Here is a 24,746-nt window from a genome sequence, read left to right as displayed (position 1 = left end):
TTTAATAACCAAATTAACTCCCTTCCTAAATGATACTCTTGAAATGAAAAAAGGAAGAGTGTCATTGTTGCAGGTGGTTGTGGCTGGGTTGCCATCAGAAATAAACCTTTGTGAAGAACTTTCAGTGGTGGCAATCAAATGCCTTGGGCTGAGAATTCCTCGATTCTACATGCGTCCTCTGCAGCTGGCTCCGGTTCATGGGTTCTAGTAAAACACAAAGTCATTCCTGCAACCACGAAATCTGCCCACCCCTGTTCTAGTGTGACAGGGGGTGCTTTATAAGGAAATATAATTGTACCTGATGCTATAGACTTGCTGGCGCTCAAGTGGTTTTTGACCATGTCAGTGACCTGGTTAAGAGATCACCGAGAGCTACACTTGAGGTCAGAAGAGGGCAAGATACTGTCTCTTTCATTTGTAATAGCCACATCAAGATTATGGTATTATGTATTTTTAATCCTTTGCAAAGATGCTGTTTTTCACTTCTTCTTTTTCTGAATGTGTTCAAACGTGACAGACTTCTTTTTCCGGGCACAGAAAAATATATCTGTCCAGCAGATAGATTAAACATGAGCTAGAAAAAGATAAAGGATGTGTTGAAATGACAGTGAATTTTTACACCAGCTTATGGTGGCGCCATTGAAAGGAATTAATTAATAAATGCCCAGCAAAGGAAGGGGGGGGGATAAGAAATCCCTTATTTAAACATCAGTAATTAAAATGACACCTACATCCCACCTCCATTTTTTCTCCATGCTGTTGACAACTACTTGTAACTTTTAATGGTGGTTAATTTTCTTCAGCCATCCTTTTCCCCTCAAATGTGACCATGCCTTGTTACTTACACTGTAGCTTACAGAAGTGACACACTTAATATCGGGGGGTCCAAACCTGGATATCTACCAGTGGAGATGGAGATCAGGTAAATGTGCACCTGCTCTTCCAAAGCAAAAGAGAAATGCCATTTTGGTTTACTCTTGGGAGGGAGCTGGAGTGAAACATGTAGATGGGACCCCAGTCTCAGTTGCACAGTGGCGGGTGATGGAGATGGTGGTGATGACCATCAAACATCATGTCACCAATATGGGAAAGCCATGTCTGCAAATCTGGAGAAACCCATAGATCTTGGTTTGCAAGTAGTGGCTTGGCTCAGATTGCCCAAAACACTGGCAAAGCCAGGAGCTGTGGCCCTATCCATAGAAAGGTCTCTGTAGAGAGCTACAAAATACTTAAGACGACACCTTAGAAGAGGGAAGGTACTAATATAAAATTGCGTTAGAAAATGGAATATGTGAGCTTTTTGGACAAGGGAGGGAAAAGAATGTCTCTATAAATTTCTCTGTTTTTCCCCCCACAGACACTTAACAAGAACAATTTAATACCAGATGACAGGACCAACTTCTATCCTTTGCAGCAAACAAATGTGTACACAACCACCTATTACCCCAGTACACTGAATAAGTATGACTACAGGCCTGAGGCCTCCCCTGGAAGGACCTTTACCAACAGCTGATGATGGACACCAAGAACTGGATCGCTTCCTTTATGATTTTTATTTTTTAAATTGAGTTTATGGACCAAATATTGGCCCAGTCTCTAGATGTAAATATTAAACAGTGGGCCTTTTATTTTCTCTTTTATCAGTGGTCTTACTTTTGAGTAGTACATCTCCTTAAGTGGACCCACTGCTTATGGACAATGGACCATCTTGCCTAAGATTTTTTGAGGAGTCCTCAGCTAGAGACATCACATACTGCTATGGATATTTATGGCTGGAGATGCCTTTGTGTCTGATGCCATGACAGTCCAAGAACCAACCATTATGTGCTAACTTTGTGTGGAATGGTACTTGGCTACCCAGCACCGCTTCAGAAACTCAGTGGACATGGAAGACAAATGCCTTCAATGCGCTGAGATGCGTCCTTCATAAGCCTACAGGTTAATGGTAGTATGAATGTCATCCACAAGAGAAGCCTTATCGAATATTGTGCTCAAGATTCTGGTGTTTAGGTTTGGGGGTTGATCAGTGTATCATCACCATTTCCTGCGACACGTTGAAATAATATGCAGCCTTCAATGGAAAAAAAAGTCTAGTGAGATAAACAGAACAAAGATAAGGTACTTCACGCAAAACTAGCATTTTGAAACATTTCCAGCCATAGTTTTGAGGGAAATGTAGGATGACATTACCTGAAGTATAGGTTTGGGGGCTTGAAGCATGGGCTCTGGGTAGAAAAGAATTTATCCCACTGGGGAAAATATGATGAGTGGAACAAGAGCCATGGAATATCTTGATTTTGGAAGGGGTGGGGCAACTATTTTCTTTTAACTTTGATTGTGGTAGTCTCTTAAGGAGCTGCTAGATTGATGGCCTTGCTGTCCTTGTTGAAATCACCAAGCTTTGTGCTAATGCTGATTTTATTTTTTATAATTTTTTATTCACTTGGGGAAAAAATGTTTTGAGTTCAGTTTGACTCTGAAGAATGTCTTCATAGCATAGTCTAACCCATAAAGCCTACTGCAGATTCCTTCAGTGTCTTCCAGCTAGTACTTCTCCATGGGAGTACAATGTGCACCATCAGTTGACAGTGTCCTCCTGTGTCTAAGCAAGAAGAAGAAAAAGTAATTCTGCTTTGGTAAAGGTAAAAAATGGAGTCTGTAGCCTTTTCAAATAATAATAATCCAGTCCTGTTTTGAAATGTTATTCTTTGTATATGTGTGATTGTGTTAGACCAGTGCAGAAGCCATGTCGTCTTTGGACAGGTGATTGTCTGACATTCATGTCTAGCCAATGCACACCACGCTTTAATGGACATTCCCAGTGTGTCTGGCAATGTGAGCGAGTTTGCCATTGTTGTTCAGCATAACTCCTGGTGCTAAGAGATGGAGACTGCCACAATGCAGAGCATGTAATAAGAGTCCCGGCATGAATGATGAACAATTCCAGAGCTTGGGGATTCTCCTCCATATCTTCTTTCAGCAATGACCATATCTATTTGCAGTTGCTGGCTTGACATTTGTCCAAGCCGTTTGTTTTAGATTCAGGTTCACTGTCTGGCAGCCAGACCTGTGCTCATTACTGTTGCCACCTTTAAAACACATTTTGGACATAGAATCTGAATAATGGCACAGTCGAGACCATTAACACAGGCAGGACATGCAAACCGGTCAATGGCTCTGTGTTCATGATGCAGAATGGCTAGTTTGAATAGGGAGAGCAATCCAGTGCTGATGCCAACACCTGATGTTACCTTATGCAACCACATATCACAAAACATTGGTGCCTAAATTGTGAATGGTATACCAATGGCTGAAGTAGTCTGGATGGATGCATGGGCTGTAGATTTTTGGGGGGATTTAGATATGCAACCGGCTGGGGTTTTGTTTTGGTTTTTGCTGTTTGCTTCCATGTGCCCATGACTGAGAACTTGATCAAATTGCTACAGACTCTAATCCAGACTCTTCTGGGGTTTCTGTTGCACACATGAGGCTCTTTTGAGTGCAGAACATCCCATTCACCTGACAAAAGAAAGCTGCTGCACATGCAGATCTGTCTTTTCCACCGAAATGATTGGGACACTTGCTCGTAATTGAGCTCCATCTGAGCCTCTATATTGTGTAAGAAATGGCTGGATCAGTGTCACTGTTTCAGAGGGTGCTGCAAAATTGTAATTTATTTTGCAACAGTTCTTAAAAAGGTATATATGCAAATGAATTAAACCTTTCGTTCACTCTTTTTTTGCCATAAAATAAGCCAGATCTATTTTTCAGTTAGATAAAGACTAGAATTTATTTTATTACATAGAATATTTTCCCATTCTGGTTATGCAGCATATCTTTCTTTCTCCAAATGCCAGAAATCAGGACAGGCTAGGGGAGGGATATTTTTAGTTAGGATATTCCAGATTCATTCTTCCCAGGCATCTGAATGTGAAGAATGATACCCTTTCAAAAATATGAATGGCAATTGCAACGTGGGTGTGCAAATGCCATTTCAACAGAAAGTAGGGTGAATGGGTGGAAAAGAACATCTGAGTTTTTTAACATTCCATTAATGTATTGCATGGCAGTACAATTCTTTAGGGGCAATCTAATGCAAAATAAGAGCAGTTTCTTATCACATGGCAGGTTAATGACATAGGGCATAGTGACATTCTTGCATCCTAAGTTAATTTAGTGTTTCAGGCACCCAGCTGATAATGTCCACAGTAGAGCGGTCTGATTCTCTAGAGGGGTTTTCTAAACACCTGGTATTTATTACACTTGGGGTTGTCATAATGGATGTTGTAGTACACACTGGAAATGTATTTGGTTTGGCAGTGTTGCTTTTGACAGCAGGGCTTAGCAAGGAAACAAAGCCCCCTCCCAGTGTTTGATGTGGAAACTGAATATGCAAATGTTTGGGAATATCCTTCAGAGGAGCAATGCATTTTTGCCATGGGGAAGAGACCCAGCTCTCTTACATCTAGTGGGGCACTTTGCACAGCAAGTCTCTTTTGAGACGCATGGGATTTCCTAAACCAGTTCTATGTAGCAGGAGGCAACCATTAAAGTGTCATCAAGTTGCATGCAATCCCAGAGATGCTGTGAGGACTGTGCCCAAATTCTGTACGGTCAAGTGCTATAAAGGATCTCTCATCCACTTTTTGTTTTACTTATTTTTTTAACCACCTTTATAAGCTTAGGCAACATCTACAAGATTCAGTTGAACAGATTTGAAACTAGGGTTTTCATTTTGAGAGGGATATGTTGAACCCAGGGAATGGGACAGAGAGCAAAGAACACAGCAGATTCAGATTCTTTCAGAACGGAGGTTTGAATAATAGCAACTACAAATCCTATTTTACAAATTGTATTTTGGAGGTAGTCCTAACTCTTCACTTTCTCCGGGTGCAGGGAAGAAAATGGCTTTTCATATTTGGGTAGGAAGATGTTGTTAGCTTTTGATTTCAGAAACATAACCTGTGGTTACTCAAATGTGAGGAACTATCACCCTTGTGTTTTGTCTCTTTTTGAAAAAATAATAATAGATTTTTGCAGGAAAGAAGTATGAGCACTACAGTTGCACTGCTCTTATGCATTCTGATACAGCAGTTTCTTACAAGCTGCCATAGAACTCTCCCTCTCAGAAAAGGGGCAGAAGACATATCTATCGTTTCATAGCTGTGGAACTGCTGCTGCTGCTGCTGGAAATTGTTAAAAGGAATGTGGCTAAACCTTGCTAGCAAGGGAGCTGCACACATAGAAGGTGTGCCAGACTTTGGCAAGTCCAGTGTGTGGAGAGTGCAAGAGCTGATCTAACTGAGTAACATTTGCTCATCTTACCTGCTGCTTATCCTAGTGCCCTCTACTGCCATAATGTGACTACAGAGAATGCTTAGACTGATAAAGCAGCAAAGCTTAATCACCATACTATATGGGAGCCCTACACAGATTTGCTTTCTCTTTCTGGCAGCACCCGTTGTGATGCAGTTTCTTGAACCTAATGATGTTTTGCCACTTCTGCCAAACTAGTAGTGCAGCAATCGAATCTGCCCTTTTGGTTTACGATGAGGATTTATATTTTAACAAATATACATTGACTTTATTGCTGCAAAGCTAGTTAAAAACACCCTGCTCTTCAATAATATGTACATTCTAATAGAGAAGGGGGAGAACCTTCTTTATGTTAAAAGTAAACCTTTGAAGAATAATGAGGTAATGGCATTGGAAAGAAGGTGATTTGAGTGTTTATTCATCTCTTGCAGTAGCTCACCTATGACATGAGTTATACATGTGTACCTGCTGCCTTATTTTTTTATTTTATTTTAGAAAATGAACTTAGATGAAGATCTGTGTAGGAAGTGGGTATGATTTGAATCCCTTTGCAGGGCGGGGCTATAATTTAGGATTGCTCCCCCATTCTAGCATTACAAAATCTAATATTAAGAAAAAATTATATCCGGCAATCAAACTAATTAACTCGGTCCATTTAGTCACACCAAATGTGGGACTTTATTACATAAGCAAAATAAAAATGTAAAGTTCATCATAAAGTCCCCTTACTCAAATCCTATGTATGTTTATATATTTATAACACATACAAATGGTATGTTTACTGCTGAATGGTCTAAAAATAAATTTAGAATAATAAAAGCAGCACTTGGACTTGAGGATAGGTTTCAAAGGGGAACCCGAAAGAGAAAATAACTAAAACTTTTCATAGATGAATGAATTTTGTTGTTCAATTAAACTTGAGGAGTTGACTTTTGTAGCTAGAACTGTTCATCTTCCCAGCCCACAAAAAATCCATTCCTGTTAAGAATGGCAAAGTAAACAATGTTTGTATTTGCTCATACTTTATGAATAAACAGTCCAAATTGACTTAGTATATTGGTCCTATTGTTTTTAATTATCAATAGAGGTGTGTGTAAGGAAAAACTAAGCTGTAAGTAGGAATAATAATAATGATAATAATAATAATATGAGATGGGCTCCTTGAGTTCCAGTTTCATTTATATATTACAGTAAGCCTGCAACTTTAACTTTTGCGCATGGGGAAAAAAATTAGAAAGGGAGAAGGGGTTCTGGGAAAAATGACTTTAGCCATCCTATCCACCATTGAACCCAATGTGTTTTGAGTATATGTGGTTTTGGTTGCAGGCACGATCCCCAGACTGTAACCTTCATACAAGTTGCGGGTTTACTGCACTGCAAAAATCAATTGCTTTCAACTTGGTTAGGTGGTATTGTAGATGCTCTTCTACAGGTAAATAAATACTCTTTCATCTTCTAGGCTACTTTTCCAGGTTGAATGTAATGGTGTTAAGGGGCTATAGAGTGAATTTAAGAAAAAATGGGTGACTTCTGACCTTGCGGTTGTTGGGCGCATCCAACTTTACTTTCAGTATTCAGCACATCCCAAATTTAGCCATCCCTATTTCTTTTTGCAGGACTTCATTTTGTACTTGCTGAAAATGAGTTGAGAGACAGAAAGAAAAGAGAAAAAGCTACATATATTAGTGGCTGTAGAGAGAGGGACTGGTATAAATGGTACTCAAGTTACATTCCTGATTTTTGAAGAGGTATGAAATGTCCTCAAGCTACAAAATAGGCTGTAGTGCACAGTAGCTTATTCACACAATAAAATTTAATTTTAAGATCTCACAAGACTATTTTTACTATCACATGCTAAAACTATCCCTCTTGAATTGGTTGTCAGTTATTCCCAGTGGGAAGAAAACTCCCATTGGAGCAAGAGAGAACTTGCATCCCACTGGAAGTAACAGGTGCAATTTTGATCCAAACTACAGGAAGAGTAAACTGGTTAAAGCCCCGTTCCCACGAAAACACACCAGCCCCATCTAGTTTACCCTTGAGTCATCTCTAAGTTGAACTATTCAGGTGATACCTCAAGCTATTTTCTGGAGAAACATCCAGGAATTTTAACAGCATTTAAAGAGCTGGACAAATTCTAGAAACCTGCCAAAGTGAGATTCCTTAGGGGTGATCTCTGCTATTTATGCCAGATGTACTTTCCAGGAAACAATGCATTCTAAATTAGCAGCTGTATGTCTGGCTCCTAAGCACATTTGCCTGAAACTGAAACTCCACTATGCACGTGGAACACCGTTCTTGCACAGGTAAGACAGTAGATTTTGTGCATCTTTTGCTGTGGGGTCTCTGGATCAGGAAAGTAAACCTCATTTATTTGAATACAACTATTTAGAACTGGCTAGCTTTTGTGGTAAGGCACTCACACTGCCAACATGGAATCAGTGTTTCAATAGCCTAGGATAGAAAAAGCATGGGTTGCAATACGATAAAAGTTGTTTTCCCGCTTCTAATTACCTCGCCCAGACCCAACTTGGAACCATTATTATTTGGAGGACACAACTCCCATCTCAGCCAGCATGGCCACTGTGGGTGTTTGGGCTGACCGCACTGGCAGGGCACCCAGTTTGGCAAGGCTATCCCAACTTACATATTGTGTATCAGACACATTGTGCCAGTGGTGATATTTGCTTCCAAATACTTCCACTTGTACTAAAATAATCACATCCTGTCCATATATTTATTATATGGAAGGTTAATGGGTCTATTTCCCTCTAAGGGGTTTCTCTCATCATAAGAAAAATACCAGCTTCCTAATATTACACTATAAGCCTGCATTTATTTGCAGTGGGTTCAGAGCTATTACACTGCTAAAGCAGAAAAAAGCCCTGAGGCTTAATTTGAGCCAAGGCTCACTGGTGAATCATTTCAAACCATTGTCAGTGCAATGGCTTAGCCCTGGAATACCTAAAGACAGTGTGCTTTTAACCATGGGCAGAATATTCCAGCCCAGTTTACTCACTAGTCCATCTCCCGGGCCAAAGATGTGATGTCTTAAATAAGCATGCACCTCTTGGACACACCAGCATTTGTTTCAATCGTGAATACAGACCATTTTCTCCCACCTCCCTCTTCCGCTTCAAGATGAAGCTTTAAGAACACATAGATCCTTCGTTTGTAATGTGAAGGGCAAGTTTTTAAAGATAAGACCATGTTTACTAAAGGGCAATTCTTGATTGCGGGGACCTGAGTCGCTACTAGGAGGGATGTGTTGCAAGTTTACACTGAGGTCAGGAAGAATTCCATAAAGGCTTGTGGTAAAGTATGTAGAGGGCAGTCAGCTGCACAACTAACTACTCTCAGCCAGTATCCAAATGTGTGCATATTTGAAATGCAATCTAATTCATTTTTAAAAAGTAAAGCACGAGGAAACACAAATGGGAGATGAAGATGGGAGATACCTCCACTCTATTTTGTAGCTGAAGTGGAGATAAATGACAGCTCTTGAGTATATAAATAGAGATAATTATTATCACAACAACAAGCAGAGTATATGCCTTGTGAAGCAAAATAGGAAAAGAAAATATTATCAGACTCTGTTGTGAAGGCATAATACCCTTCCTATGCAACTGAACACAATGGTACTGTTAGAATAAAGGTGATGTATACTGTTAACCACTGCCTTTAGACACTGTGAATTTTAGGGGTGGGCTGGGCTTCTGTATTTTTATAAATTGTACCATGTAAAGAAGAATTAAGAAATAAAACTCAAACAACCTGCTAAGCTTCTGAGTTGTTTGTCAGCAGTAGATAAGATGACAATGGAGTTTAAAGCTGTGGCTGAAGCAAAGGTGCTGAAAGAAATTTATCAATAGTAGCTTCTGGGCAAAGTCCTCATGTTGGTTCCAACTTTTGATGTAGACATAAAATCCCATTATCCATAGAATCCAAAACTTGCTAAATAAGATTAGGGTTCTGGCCACATTACTTCATCACAGGGGAGTAGAAAGAACAGACATTCCCTTCTGCGGAGCCTGCCTCCCCTGGATGAAGTTTAGAAACCATCCCTTCATTTCAAAGTGTGCTTGACAAACCACCTTGACACACATTTATTTGGATATCACAAAGCCAAATGATTCTCAGTAGCTACTAGAAATGCAGCTCCCAGTATATTCAGATAATGAAAATATTGAACTACTATGGAAGCTGCTATTAGCCCCCAAACTACCAATTATAGAAATGGTACAAAACAGACTTGCCTCTCTCTACTTGGTGGCGTGGGAGACGCCCTCTGGAACAGTTGTCAACTGTCCCTTAAGGTTTATTGTGGGATAGGAGATAAATTATTCCCTGTCTGAAATACAAAGTAAGGAAATAAGTGCAAAGTAAGTCAAAAAGACATGAAGTAAGTTAAAAAGACATGAAGAAAAAATGTCCTAGGGTAAGCAGGGGCAATCCAAGTCATCCTATGTAAGTCTGAAATAACCACTGAGAATAATTTTGATTCCAAGGAGGACTACACGGGACACTTATCCCCTGTAGAAACAAAAGGTAGTAAAGCAACCTACACTGTCTGTCCTGGACAGATACTTTTAAAAAAGAAAGGGAAAGATTGGTTGCACAGGAGACCTTCTACCCAAGTAACCATTGGATACAACCCTATACAAAATTAATATACCTTAATCCATTGAAAAAAAGTTATTAATTCCTACAAAAGCTAGTCAATTAAACAGTCCACACTTCATTAAATCAACTGGAGGCACATTTCAATCCATTACTTAGACAATCAGCATTTAAATAAACCATAACTATGTTTAGCAATCAGCTAAACAAAACTTAGTCATTAAAAACCCCCAATTAACTGTCCGACTATTCATTCTAATTGATTTTCCCCCAAGAGTAATATTTATAGGAACTCTATTGCCGCAAATTAATGTTTCTAATACAAAAAGCCAAAGGAAAACATTCATCGCATGTTCACTCTTACTTAACTCAAATTCATCAGTTCATTATGCTGCCAATTCATTGTAGATACTAATCTCCTAATCCAGAGGTTGATCATTAATTCCTCTGTTTATTGAAGAGTATAAATACTTGGTATCTAAATGGGACTCCATGCTTTCGTCTGCTGAAAGCAGTATGTATCACACACAGAGACTATTACAAACATATATCAAGACAGTTTACAATAAATCAATTAAAATAAATAAAAATAAAAATAATCCCAACACCATTAACAGTCAGTACAAAATTCAACTTAAAAAGTTTGACAAATGACTGGTATCAGTAGCCAGCACAACAGTGTGGGGGGGGGTGAATATTCCAAAGAGTGGGCACCACAAAAAAAAAAACCCTCTCTGGTTGAGAAGTTGAGCTTCTGCAGAATGTGGAACAACCAGGAGGGCCTCAGTAGGTGACCTTAGTGAGAAGACAGGTCTGTACACTTATTTTATAGTATAACCTTTAAAATACAAACAGAATGTACTTACAGGGACAAATAATGTTTCCTTGCAGCTGTTTTATGACTTCAGCCTTTGTTCTTGCCAAACAGGATGATCCCTTCAGGTGGTGGTGCAGAAAAATATTTATGGGAACAGTAGCTCCTACCTGGACAGACTAGTAGTTGGAACCCAAGCCGCAGGAATGTTGCCTGCTTGCTAAACCATAGCACTGAAAAAGGAGAAGCAAGGCAAACCATGTGGATAGGGGAGAGGGATATGGAAGTAACAACTCCCTTCATTGCTGGTCCTATCTTCCACCATGATAGCTTATCCCTGAGAGTAAGTGAGTCACTAAAGAACCCAGCAAGCTTTATAACTGAGTAGATTTTCCCAGTCCAAGCCAGACAAAAGTCCAAGCCCATATAAAACACTGGAACCAATAAACTTGGAATCTGCTTTCTAAACATCTATTCAGGGACACACAGATCTCTCTATCCATGAGGTGTTAAAGACATTTTGAATGAAAATCCCCACCAGCTCGTTATTTCTTAAGCATAGTAGCTCCAATGAGTTCACCCAGCTCTGCCAGCTTCAGAACCAGCCCCATTCTCATGTGAACTGTTCCTCAGCTTTGCATGTGCAGGCAAAGATCTGTTTGCTCCAATGAGGCAGGACAAGGCTTGTTCACATGATTAAAGTATTCAACTCTTGTTTTAGATTAGTCATCGCTTCCCCAGTCATAAACCTTAAAATTTCTTTCCCCCCCTTGCTACTGTTAATATATCTTTCAACTTCCTCTAATTGAAAAACTATTTCTAAGCACCTACATCAGGCATAGGCAAACTTGGCCCTCCATATGTTTTGGGGCTACAACTCCCATCATCCCTAGCTAACAGGACCAGTGGTCAGGGATGATGGGAATTGTAGTCCCAAAATAGCTGGAGGGCTGAGTTTGCCTATGCCTGACCTACATCTCTTCTCTTAAAAAGAAATTTGAAACAGTTGAGGCAAATATAATTTATGTCTTGCTGCCTCATTTGGGTTTATTTAATATTAATCCACTGGCACATAATTCTGTATCAGTGTATTCTGTATGATCAAATGGTTAGGCTAAATTTATGGAAGTGTTTTAATTTATTAGCCTATGTTTACTGGCTGCATCCATTAAAAAAAAAAATGTATGTACTCAACCAAAGTATAATTTGCCACTGCAGCATGACAAGTGCCTTAAAGCATAATCCTACCCACACTTACCTGTGACAGCCTCACTGAGCTCAACAGGGCTGATTTTTACTAATGTAGATAGAACATTGCACTCTTAGTGACTAGTTCCACTTGCCTGAAATACAAACAAATGAATATAAAACTAAAGTTTGACCATCAGAATTTCTTTACATTTGGAAGGGTTACCAGCTCTTCCCTCTCCTACATTTTAAAGGCAGGGGACAATTAACAAGCCCTTTAAGATTCCATTAATACATAGTAATTTTGTGCCCCTGAACCTTTGGCTTCAGACAAACATCCTGAATTTTACTATGCTAGAACTTCAACCAGGGCTGATTGTGTGGTGTTTTTTTTAAAATAAATAAATAAATAAATAAATCAGCTTTAGACCCTTTTGCTATATATGACCAGGAAGCCAATAGACTTGAATTTCCAAGGACACTTCTCTTAACGCAAAAGAAGAAAATGGGCTATTTACTTGTTTCAAGAACCAGAGCCATATGATCAACATTTATAGGCTAAAAGACTAGTCCCAATGGTCTTGAAATAACATTTTTTATCATTGTTACATATCACTATAAAATGGGCCCATTTTGATTGAGGGATGATCATAGATTCTTATTGGGAAAATGTTATCGCTCTCGTCCCTTTTATTAATCAAACTAAAGACCATGGAAAGTGACAAGAGTCAGGGACACTTGTAGTTTATGTTCCGGTGCAACTGGAAATTTATATCACAGTCTTCTGCTGAAAATTACACCATAATATCATAAAAAATAGATTGGATTTCTAATAACCTGAAACCAGCTACACCTGCATGCATAATGCCTCATTCCTAGTCAATCATAAGCTATAATTTTGAGAGTTTTCATATTCACAAATGTGCCTCTGGGAATTTATTTTTTTAATGCATCCGATTAGAAAGTAATTGAGAGGCACCACATCAGTAAAAACAAACTTAGTGTGAACTAGATTGAGCTTTATCCCCTAGATTCCTTAACACTTTACATGCGGGAAATTTCTACATGGAATTGTTTAGTATTAAGGCACATTTGTGCACAATTAGCACATTCACACATCCTTTGCTAATTGGTCTGCAATGTAATGCTAATCTACTCTTCAACTGACTAAAACTACAACATCTCTAGGAAGCAACATGTTTCCTCCTTTCTCTAGTTTTCCACAACAAACACACCAAAATATAAAAAGCAGAAATTCTAAACTTTGTTTTTGTTATCCAAAGCATCTTTCCTTCAGTACAGCACAAGTGACACTTACCTGTGCCTTCAGCTTGTCTGTTGAGAATACAAGGTAAGATGTATTATCTTCGTCCATAAAAAGCCAAATTCAGGATTAGGACCTGAGTTTACCAGGTTACTGTTAAAGCCGTCCCATTTGAAAAAGTTCACATCAACAGAATCAGTGTTAGATGAAATCTGAGGCATCACCTTGATATTTTTTGTCCCAAGTCAGAAATGACTGTGACTCATCATATCAGACATAAATGTTGTACATTTTTCTAGGTTAAACAAATACTCTGAGGAAAATACATAATAAATATAACAAAACATGTAAATTTTTTTTTAAAAAAAACAAACCCACACACATTAAAACCATAATTACGGACAGGTGTTTTTACAAGCTTTATCCAAATCCTGAATCATCATCTTATAGATTAAAGAACAGAACAGTAGCTTTTTTTTGTTTACAAGACACAGCTTGTCACAAAAACCAGCCCTTGATGGGATAATTTGAGGCCAATTCTGAAACAAGAAACAAAGATTCTGTTGCTTGTGATTTGGAAGATCATCTCATGGAACTGTCTTGAGAAAAGCCCAACTTATTTTTGAATTTGGACAATTCACCAAAAAATTGCATGTCCAGTTCTTCTGGCAGCTGCCATTTGTACAATGACCTGGAAAACGATCCCTTGTTAAACCTGTTCCTAAGCTTGCATCTCTTGCCAACAGACATATGACAAAAAGCCATGTTGGAATCCTCCAAAACAAAGCCAGCAGCAGATACCTCAATGAATATTAACATCGCTCTAGGATATTATATGGCATCCAAGCACAAAAGATGACTCACAAGCTACAATTAACCTTTTTAATGTGTATCAAGTATTACACAAGTTAACACCAAACACTTACAGCAAGATTCCAGTTTAAAGAGAACTCCAAAGTGATAGGTGAAGTTTACGTTTCTAGATGTATTAGACAGTGGGTTTTAAATAAGTTTTATTAAAAAATAAAAGACATCACAGACACAATCCATGAGAAACCTGTCCTACTTAAGTTCCAAAGGTGAAATAAATGAATGGGAATAGGGCAGGACCACACCTCTAAATTTATTTCCATGAGATGAATGCAGGATATGCTTCTGACAGATTGTGCCCCATGTCAGCATATTACATACAAAAGTAGAACTTGCCCTAAAATAAAAATATCATTTTTTCCTACAAAATTACAAAAAGCAAAATGCTTACAAATCCTAATGAAATCATTTTATGTTCTATGTATTTGTTTTTACAATCTCAGGTTAGATTTACAAAAGTCATACCCACAAATGCAAGGGAATCGTTTTTACTACAGGTTCACACCACCAGGCCTAGTTAAAACAAATCCTGAGATGCAATTAAAAATCCATGCATTTTAACATATAAAACTTTCTCTGAAACATAAAGGTGAGGATACTGCATATCACAGAACATGCAGAATTCTGACAGGTGAACGACTACATGCATATAAAAAAGTTGAGTTCAAAGAAAAGCTTAGACATGAGAAAACAGTGCCTGTAAAAAATTAGTTAAGCTAAATGTGGAGTTACTGAATTGAGGTTTGTCGTGAACCTTAAGCAAAGGACAACCAACCAAGATCAGACCAAAATGTCTTTGACATTTCACCACAGCTCAAGCCAATACTCCTCAACACCTGCGTGACCCAGTTTACCAAACACTTTCTCATTATTTAATGGATTGTGTTGTTTCAGAACCTGCAGCTGTATATCCAAATGAAACAAAAATATGGATTTTAAGATGTCAAGTTGGACAACTGAAGGCTCATGGGAGATAGCAATAAACCTCTCCAGCTCACATTGGGAAATCCTGACACTAGCATCAATTCTTCCCATATCTGAAACATTGCAGATACAAATACAGAAAGAATGCAAAGTGCCCTAACTGGTACAAAAAATGTGGAGTGCAATGAAGGCAAACTGTAGAGGGGGTTTGATCCTGAAACTCTCAGGCTCCTAGGTCGCTTTGCACTGGAGGGGGAAAACAGAAAATGTAAAAAAGACTCTGCTACGTGTTCAAAAACCCAAAGGAAGGACCCATGCATATGCTGTCATTGCATAGAACAGAAAAGCCACTCAACATGGCACTGCCAAAAAGAATTAAGCTTTTCTTCTTTAAAAGAATAAAATCCAAGCCTTTCTGGTTGTGAAGATATGCTTCAAAAAGTGTTGGCAATGGAGGGTGAAATTTCAAAAGCCAGAGTTAGAGGGCAGTCTATTGTCAGCTCCTTGAACCTCTCAGTCACTAGCACAGATAGGAATATATCGTACAACATCAAAGCCTATTAATTTATGTAAGTTTCTGAATTCATTGTTTGGTACAGAGTACTTCTCATTTCAGTCAGTGGTCTTCTTGCCTGGGTTAAAGAGGATCTTGGCCCATTTCCAGGGCTGGCAGTGCAGACTTCTACTATACAATTGCGTTTTCCATGCCGTAACAAAGATTCATTGATTTCCTTATACAAACCCAGATCATGACGCTTTCCTAACATGCCCTTTACCATAGCCTACTGCAATTATCTACATTTTGTTCTATTTATTTATTTACTTATTTCATTCATTCATTCAAATATAACACACAAAAATTGGTTTTTATCTATATTTTCTTTTAAAAATACACAATTCAGTTAGAATAAAGTATGTTAGTGTATTTGAAATAATGTATGGCTGCTTCTTAATGCAAAAATCTTGGATCTGGGGGTGGAGTGGAATTTTTATCTTAGAATAGGGCTGCCACCAATTAAAATATCAATAATGAACTCAGGTTTAGTCAAATAATTAAAGAATGAGTCAAATCTGCACAATTATTGCATATGAGAAACTAAGGGTTGCACCCAACATGGCATAAGCAGAAGGCAATCTCACTCAACACCTTGCTCCCCCTGCCAGCACCCTGCAACCCCTGGCAGCCCCAGAGGACAACTCTCAATGTTGGGCAGGTTCTCCCAGCCCTTTGGAGAGGATTTTGACAGGCACAGTGGCCTGTAGAGAGGGCAAAGAGAAAGAGCTCATGCAACATGGGACAGAACCCAGTAGTTCTACATAAAAACGTGTGCGGTAGCACACATCATCTTAGAAAAGGGACTCCCCATTCTCTCACACAAGGGCTGGAAATACTTCTATGATGGAATTGGTCATCAACAGTACTTATAATTACCGTGTGTGTGTGTTCATTTGATCAAAATATTTTGATTAACTGATTACGTGATTAAATGTCACAGACCTTATTCATTTGTTTCTGCATGCACAACGCAGCCACATTGACCAGTATTTTCCATTTCACATGCGGAAATAATTCCACATGCTTATCTTGTTTGAACTTCTAGGCAGGAGGCAAGTCACCGAGCACAGACAGAGGTGGGCATTCTTTTCCCCCAAGCTGGAAATGAACAATGATATGGTTATAATATACAGCTGACAGATTGGGAGAAGGTATGGAAGGAAAATATGAAATTCACTGCATGTATGACGATAAAGGAAAATATCATGAAAATGGTATATAGATGGTATATCACTCCCGTTAAACTTGCAAAAATGTATAAGACATGTAATAAATGTTGGAAATGTAAGGAGAAGGAAGGGTCATTTTATCATATGTGGTGGGAGTGTAAGAAAGTAAAAGGCTTCTGGGAAATGATATATAATGAGTTGAAAAAGATGTTTAAATATACGTTTGTGAAGAAACCAGAAGCCTTTTTGTTAGGAATTACAGGAAGCGAGATTAATAGAAGTGATTATAAACTTTTTCAATATGCAGTGACTGCGGCAAGAATTTTAATGGCTCAAAAATGGAAACAAGAAGATTTACCAACATTGGAAGAATGGAGACGGAAATTGATGGACTTTGTTGAATTAGACAAACTGACAGGAAAAATCAGATACCAAAAGGATCACAAGTTCATACAGGACTGGAGAAAGTTTACGATTTATCTGGAAAATATATGTGATGAACAGACAACGCTAGTCGGTTTTAAAGAGGCTTTGTGAGGAGAAAGGGTGTTGTAAGAGGGGAAAGAGCTGTAAAGATTTACTAACTAGCAATACAATTATAAAGGAAATGTGAATTAAATTTTAAAATCATGAGGATTGTGGAGGGAGCTGGGGGAAGTCTAAAAGAATTTATGTATTATATTGGAAAGTATGTGTTATTTAAATTTGTAAAAGAAAAACTTTTCTAAAAAATTAATAATAATAAAAAAAAAAGGAAATGAACAATGATAAAAAGATTTGGTGCATTCTCTCAGGAACCTATTTTTAACACTCTGGCACCTAAATTTGTTTGAATGATACCAAATTCCCAAGTAAGTGTGGCTCTAGCATCAAACTATGGGATGTAATTAGAATGGCAATCAGTGCCTTTCACTGTTAACTGATAAAATACTGATCTAAATTTAGATTTAGATATTTAAATTATCATTTCAATATTTAGACATTTAGAGAGAATCGATGTAAGACTGCTCTGAGAAGAGTTCATATTCCTGACTCATTAAAAACAAGGGCAGATCTACTCATTTGAATGAGACCAAGCTAATGTCTAACAGATAATAAAACTTCACTAATTTATTAGGGAACATATTGTGCAGGCTGCCTGGAGCACAAGGTTAGATAAGATATAATCCACTGGGAATTTTTCCTGTACAAGTTACATTGAATGAAGGGGGTCAACACAAGATTGTGCTGCTCCTATTCACTTCAACAGAACTTGCATGGAAGAACTTCTCTTCGGTGTCTTCTTGAGTGTCTATATATAACCCTAACCATTCCTATACAATTGCTGTATGTACCTATCTAGCCAATCGTGTCACTTTCACTTTAATGTTGGGAAATAATTGATGAGTAAAAAGTATAAGCAACCACATCACATCCAAAAAGTGTTTTCCAAACCACTTTTGCTGCCCTAGCAACTTGAGAAGTTACCACTATTATAAAGCAGGTTAATGACCAAATCAAAATTTCTGCTATCAGAACCTTTATAGGCTGTCTTGAGCCACTGTATAATGTATAGCCTTCATATTCATTAATTCTACCTAATGGCTATATATCTACTTCCCTTTTTAGTAAAGCACACGCCTGGAGGTGGCTCATTTTGCATTGTGTGTTCAATCTTTATAAAATCAAAATGTTTCCCACACATTCAACAGCACACACAAGGATATAACACCTCTTCAGGTTATGCCAGTATGCCTTACATATGAGATGTGAGAGTAGGCGGCCACCTTGTCTGAACAGGAGATCTGTACTACATAAAAGATGGGACAACAGATCTGTCTTATCCTAGACAGTGACAATAAAGTTATACCTGTATTATCTCACACACATCAGATGAGGACACCAAGTTCAAAAAGTGACTGGCCCAAGTACAACTCCAGGAAATGAAGCAGCAGATCCTACTCACATTTTCTAGTTCTCAGCCAAGAAGTTGGAGATTTCTTTTTAACAACACAAATATAAGAAGAAGAAAAAAGGATACTGTCACGATGTTGCCACCAAGCTGCCCTCTGACTAGGAGGACATCTACTTGCACCAATCTTCTAGTTCATTTTTAAGTGCTCAAGAGAAGTAAGACAAAAATCAGGAACAAAAAAGTGCCTTGACTCCTCTTGGGAGCAGATTAAGAGTACACAGAGAGTTTCTTTCCCTAAAATCCCAACAGTGAGAAATGCCTTGAAGATGACAAAGAAAGCGTAATCAAGGGGAACACCTAACCTGATTCTATGGACTCATTTTAGCTAATGCCACACAAATAACATGGCAGCCAGGAGGGGTATGTGTATGTGAAAAAACATCATCTGCTTCTTGTGAAAGTACTTCAAATCTATACAGCTGCAGTCCCAGTAGGATAACACTTTATTAGCAAAAAGAAGGTTCAACCTTGATGTAACTGGGACCAGGATGTGTTAATTGATATTGCTATTAGATGAAAGCTAGATTGTTCTCTACTGGGCAATGAAAGGGTGTTAAGTGGATGGCCTTGTTCCTCCTTGTAGGTGTTGTACCCAAAGAGAAAAATCATGTGGCAAGAGCTGTGAGGAAGCCTGCTTGGAAAAAAATACAGAAAAGCCTGCCTGTAAAGTGAGGGGAAATCAGAATCTTTCTATACAGTCATACCTCGGGTTACAGACACTTCAGTTTGCGGTTTTTCAGGTTATGGACGCTCCGAAGCCTGGAAGTACCGGAACGGGTTACTTCCGGGTTTCGGAGGTTGCACATGCGCTAAATCGCACTTTGCGCATGCGCAGAAGCACCAAATCGCAACCTGCGCGTGCGCAGGCGCGCTGCTGCAGGTTGCGAACGTGCATCCCGCACGGATCATGTTCACAACCCGAGCATCCACTGTATTGCAGATTAAAATGGCTATATTTTGGCTGAAAGGTACTTCTAAGAGAAAGGTTTTTCGTCTTTCACGAGCTGTCAGGGATCAGTTCATCAAGCTGTCTCATCCTATTAACCAATATGGAATACAACAAAAAAAAGTTGACGCTATAAAATGACACCAATAATTCCATTTAAGATCCTAAATGCAAACTGAAGAAATATTTCAGTTATCCACAGAATAAAATGACTGGACAAACAGAATAAAGCCATGTGTCTGAGAAATATTGCTTAATTTCTGAATTACAGTGGCCAAATGAATCAAGAGTGGCAGAATGGAACTTCTTTGAAGGAGTGAAACATATCCAAATTCAAAGTTCTTACTGAAGCATAATATTAGATTGTGGAATCCACAAATGCCCCTGAGCAAGTTGGCTTTGTTACCTCCTCTTAAAAAAAAAAAGTCACTCAACTGTGTTATGTAAACTATGTCATTACTTGAAGAGATTGCTTTTCGAATGGACAATGGCACTAAATATATCATTAGAATTTCGACACTGTGGAAATTTACTACTAAAAAATACACTCGTAAGATTTGTATGTGCAAACATATTTTACACGCATGCACACAGACCGACTGACCAACGGAAGAGAACAAGCTCAGGATTAAAACTCAGTATTAACAGAGCTATAAGAATGCTCATGAAAGTGTTTCAAAATATTTGTGTTCGTAGAGAAGCATACTGGCCACAATTTAGTAAACACAGGTTGACAATTCCCTCTCTCAAATGGATGGTAGCAACATGTATTTTGCATAAGATTTCTTGCAAAGCATGAGCACGTGAGGGCTTTGTAAAACCAACTGGAGAAGCTAGATTGGCTTTTGAAAACAAAGCCAACTAAATAATAGGTCTTGTAATACAGGATGCACAGTACTGCAACTACCACGTTATGCAAAGTTCCAAGGCTGGAGACTCTGAGTTGGAATCAGACTTTGCTCCTGCTGGTGGACAAGGGAGATTCCCTGCTCTCCTGCACCCTCAGCCTCACCCACCTCCCTCAATCTTCCAGAGAGTTGGGCTGAAACACTGTGGGAGGGAGAAGAGAAATTGGTAAATGCTGCCCCCACCAGTGGGATCTGCCCACTGGATCGAAAGCTTTCTATAGAAGATAAAGTCTGGATCGATTTGATTTGCCATTTAATTTTGTTACCCGAAAGTACCACCACTGAATATCTGTTTAAAAACAAAATCACACATGATAGGCACTCTTTAAATTGTAAACTAGCTTGAAAGCACACGTGACTTGTCCCAAAAAAGCTATAAATTTTGTTCAGTCAGCTTGATAAAACATTGGGAGGACAGCTTGCAGTATTTGGATAGAGAAATGAATTAAAAATATCCCAGTAAATGTAGTGCTGACCCATGATACCTTCACAACCGATGTCATTCCTACACTAAGGCAATTAATTGTTTTAGACATAACTGAATATATAGCACCAACTGATATAAGACCCTTCAATGTGTCAAGAAGGGGAGTGGTTAGAAAACATTAGAAATTGCTTCATTAGAAAATAAATGTAGTGTACAAGGGGCATGTCAAGACATTTATATGGAGTTTAAATATTTGGCCATAGTTAAAATCCTAGAAGGATAAATTCATATCTACCTACTATTCTCATTTTGATACAGCTTAGAGGACTCATAGTGAGGGAACAAGTTGTTCAGCCCTGATTAACTACGTTGCAAATATTTGGCCATCAAAGTGACACTTGTCTTTTCATATACTACACCATGGGGGATAGTATATTGTTTAAAAAGCAGGAAAAATATTGGAACATCAGAATTCTTACTAGACTCTTTAGGCTGCAAAAATAGACTTTTTTGTGATGGTGAATATGTTCCTCCCTTAAACCCTAAGTAAGATATTCATTTTGTATCTATCTTGTAAATGGCTTGAGTTGGCACAAAATCTGTATACCCAGTTAAATAGCTTATTAAATAAAAATCTCACAGTTAATAAACTATAGCTTCTCCCTAACGCACATTCTTCTGAGTGTGTGCTTTTAAAAAAATATTCAAATTCCCATTCAAGTACAACACTCACCATCGTTATCAAGATAATAAAATCTGAAATTAGGAAGTGTACTTTAAAAACCACTTTGTAAGTTCAGTTAAAAGGTCAATGTTAAAACTGTTTAGGTTTTTTTTTTAGCTTTGACCTTTGGTCTTTTCAATTTCCAAAGGAAAGAGGCAGAGCAGGGTTCTAACTTCCATCCTTTTCTGGAGCTCCCTTCTGTTTTGTGCTATCAAACGGAGACAATGACGTCGAGATAAAGTCTATCGTAGGATTCCCTGAAGCACAGGATGAGCAAAAGACTTAGCAGACAGGAGCCTGGGAGGCACCAGTTAAACCAAGAGAACTCTGGATTGGGGGGGGGGGGGAAGAGAGAGAAGAAAGATTAGTCTTGAATATCGATGCAAGCATGTCCTACTTCATCATAAAAAACAGCCAATTCTTTAAAAGCATCATAATTTAGGTTAAGGCAAACACATCGGAGAAAGACCTCTGCAATCTTGTTGTCCTCATTGAAAAAAGGGGTACTGTAAGAAATCGAGCAGGGGTGATCAAATAGGCCAGCCCCCTTGCTTGACTTCTTCCAGCTGAACTGGGGCACACAGGACAGCCTTGCCTATTCTGTGTCTTTAGTTGTTATGCTTGAGAACTAACAGAAACAAAACTATTTACACATAAACGAAAAGCATTATAAAGCACCAAAGATTTTGATTTAAGAAGATGCAGTGAGAATAAACACAATGAGACAAAATTTATGATTTGATTATAACCTTTGTCATGGAACATTTAAAAAACAAAATTAATTAAATTGTAGCCATCTTAATTTGCTTGGTAAGTAAGTCACAATGATGGGATGAGGTCTTCACAACTCCTTTGCTGTTGCAGATATTGTGGTGGAGAAAGATTAAGAGAATCTCTGCATCCTACCACAATTCCAAATGCTCACAAGAAAATTAGGCTTATACAGCTATGTGTCAGGAAAGTTGAGCACAGTGAGACCATATTTATAAATTGGATTTCAAATCCAGAGTCTGTAAATCATTCCAGAATGAGCTGTGAGTGCTTTTTAAAGATCTACAGAATGTGTTCATTTAGTCAGTTCTTTTCACTCCCATCAGCTATTCTTTTGCCTTCCTAGTCTTGTTAATCAACAACAGCAGTCTAATTTGGCTTGTCAGGACAAGCAAATGTAATTTCTCCAGCAAAAGATGCAATCCAAACCAATGCTGTCCAATGGTTAATTATTAAAGTTAATCAGTAAGCAAGGACAATGCAGATGCCACCTCCCTATCAATATTATGTGTATTTATGAAGAAATGCCTACTTTGTTCACTGTTTTTACAGAACTCTAAATGTACCCTCAGGTCTAAAACCACCTAAAAACACTGGTCTGGTTTAATCCCAGTAACTCACAGGGCTAAAGGTGCAAAACTCTCAATAGAATGGGTGATGCCTAATAGAACATAAAGAGATATTTCTGAAGAAGCAGTGCTGTCTATGATATTGAGAGTTTTGCACCTTTAGCCCTGTGAGTTACTGGGAATCATAAGGGAATGTGAGGATACTGGAAACTTTAGTGATTTTACTTAGTTGGTGTACATTCTATTCAATGTGGTAAAAGGTAAAGCTTTTGATGGAATCGATAGCAAAAATATTAGTAGTGGGTGATGCCTAATAGAACATAAAGAGATATTTCTGAAGAAGCAGTGCTGTCTCTCAATAGAATGTACACCAACTAAGTAAAATCACTAAAGTTTCCAGTATCCTCACATTCCCTTATGCTCCTCTCCCTCAAACTGCCAAATTAATACATGGAAACTATCCAACCGTAAGTGGTCTATATATTTGTTTAAAAGACGGCAACCGTCTTTATGGGGCTTTCAAATGTCAAAGCCATTTTTTTCTGGCGAAAATGATGTCAGCTAACAAGAATGCGCTTAAAAAATAATAATTCAAAGCAAGAAACTAAACTTATGGCATTACAATGCACCAGTAGCAGTCATCATGTGGGTTGTAAGTCTGCTCTGCTGGCATATCCAGTAGAAGTGTATACTGGGAAGCACTAACAGCAAAATCTGTCTGTATTCTATTCTCCCTCCAAGGAATCATGGCATTGTAGGTGAGGATGATTCTATGGCAGTTCTTGTGAAAGAACAGCAAGAGCTGAAGAAAAATCAAATATGGAAAGGACTGATATATGTGAGGTTGCAGAAATATTCATCCTTTCAACCAATAGCTAAGGGCCATTGCATTCCTGGCTCATTATTTACATGTGCACACAGGGCACTTTACATGAACATGTAAACAACAGCATGTAGTACATGCATACAACAAACATCTGCAAACACATACAACCTAAGTATGGGAGATGTACAAGAAGATGTACGTTAGGCTAAAGACTTTTTCTCTGTTGTATGAGAGGGTATGTTTCAGAAGGAAACCATTCTTCAGATGGTTCCACACCCTTTGTGCTCTACAGGGGCAAAGCTCAGAGGCTTCAGGTTGAGCCAACCCTTTATCCCTATAGCATTGTGCTGGGAAGGTATCCATCAGGCCATTTTGAACAAACCAGGCCCACGTGACCATCAACTGTTTTTAGTGTTGCGGGACTAGATTGTGCTTGCCGCTGGCTTGAAACCAGAATTATGGTGTATGATGCCTGGTGATCGAAATGTGGGTGGCCCTGCCCATCTGTCAAAAATGGAGGGACCTTGAACTGAAGGAGTTTCCCTTCACCTGCACTATAGAGACACATAACCCACAACTCTCCCCTCCTCAGTATACGATCTTCCGAAACTTGTCTGAAAACAGGAAAGTGGGGAGATACCCCCTCTTTTGCCAATCTGTAAATTGTGAGTGTGGTCAAAAGACTAGGTCTGGAAGACAAAAAAGAAACCACATGCTTCTTCTTACCCCCCGAAACAACCAGATTAGACCCTGAAGCATGAGATTGGATTAGTTTTATCGCTGTTTTAGCCTGCCTAGCTACGTATGTTATTAATGGTCATAACATTACGTGGTTCTTTGTCGTCCTTTTTTTTTTTAAGCCACCACAGTATTTATCTCAAAGGCATCCCACTGCCCTGC

General features: G+C 38.6%; 2 protein-coding genes across 11 annotated transcripts in view; one reads left to right on the top strand and one right to left on the bottom strand.

Annotated features, from left to right (window-relative positions):
• The window catches only part of SEMA5B (semaphorin 5B), a 363,675-nt gene extending 347,888 nt beyond the window's left edge, over nt 1–15,787 (top strand). For 8 of the 9 annotated variants that reach the window (XM_081871152.1, XM_081871150.1, XM_081871157.1 and 5 more), the window contains one exon: nt 1,358–15,787. In XM_081871152.1, coding sequence (XP_081727278.1) covers nt 1,358–1,513 — 156 coding nt within the window. In that variant the 3' untranslated portion in view covers nt 1,514–15,787. Of the gene's footprint in view, nt 1–852; nt 923–1,357 lie in introns of all 9 variants that reach the window. The other variant, XM_081871156.1, reaches the window with a different exon arrangement.
• Nucleotides 15,788–20,765: 4,978 nt separating this feature from the next.
• Nucleotides 20,766–24,746, bottom strand: part of SLC49A4 (solute carrier family 49 member 4) — a 68,548-nt gene continuing 64,567 nt past the window's right edge. Inside the window, exons 9-10 of one of the 2 annotated variants that reach the window (XR_014159011.1) lie at nt 21,325–22,007; nt 20,766–21,283 (exon numbers count right to left, since the gene is read on the bottom strand). Coding sequence is in view for 1 of the 2 variants with exons in the window: in XM_081872393.1 (XP_081728519.1) it covers nt 21,892–22,007 (116 nt within the window). In the remaining variant the exon portion in view is untranslated. Of the gene's footprint in view, nt 22,008–24,746 lie in introns of both variants that reach the window. The other variant, XM_081872393.1, reaches the window with a different exon arrangement.

Source organism: Podarcis erhardii, assembly GCF_964252035.2.
Source record: "Podarcis erhardii genome assembly, chromosome: 1".
NCBI classification, from domain to species: Eukaryota; Metazoa; Chordata; class Lepidosauria; order Squamata; family Lacertidae; genus Podarcis; species Podarcis erhardii.
Note: the sequence above shows the minus strand (reverse complement) of the source record. Positions and strands in the feature narration are given on the sequence as shown.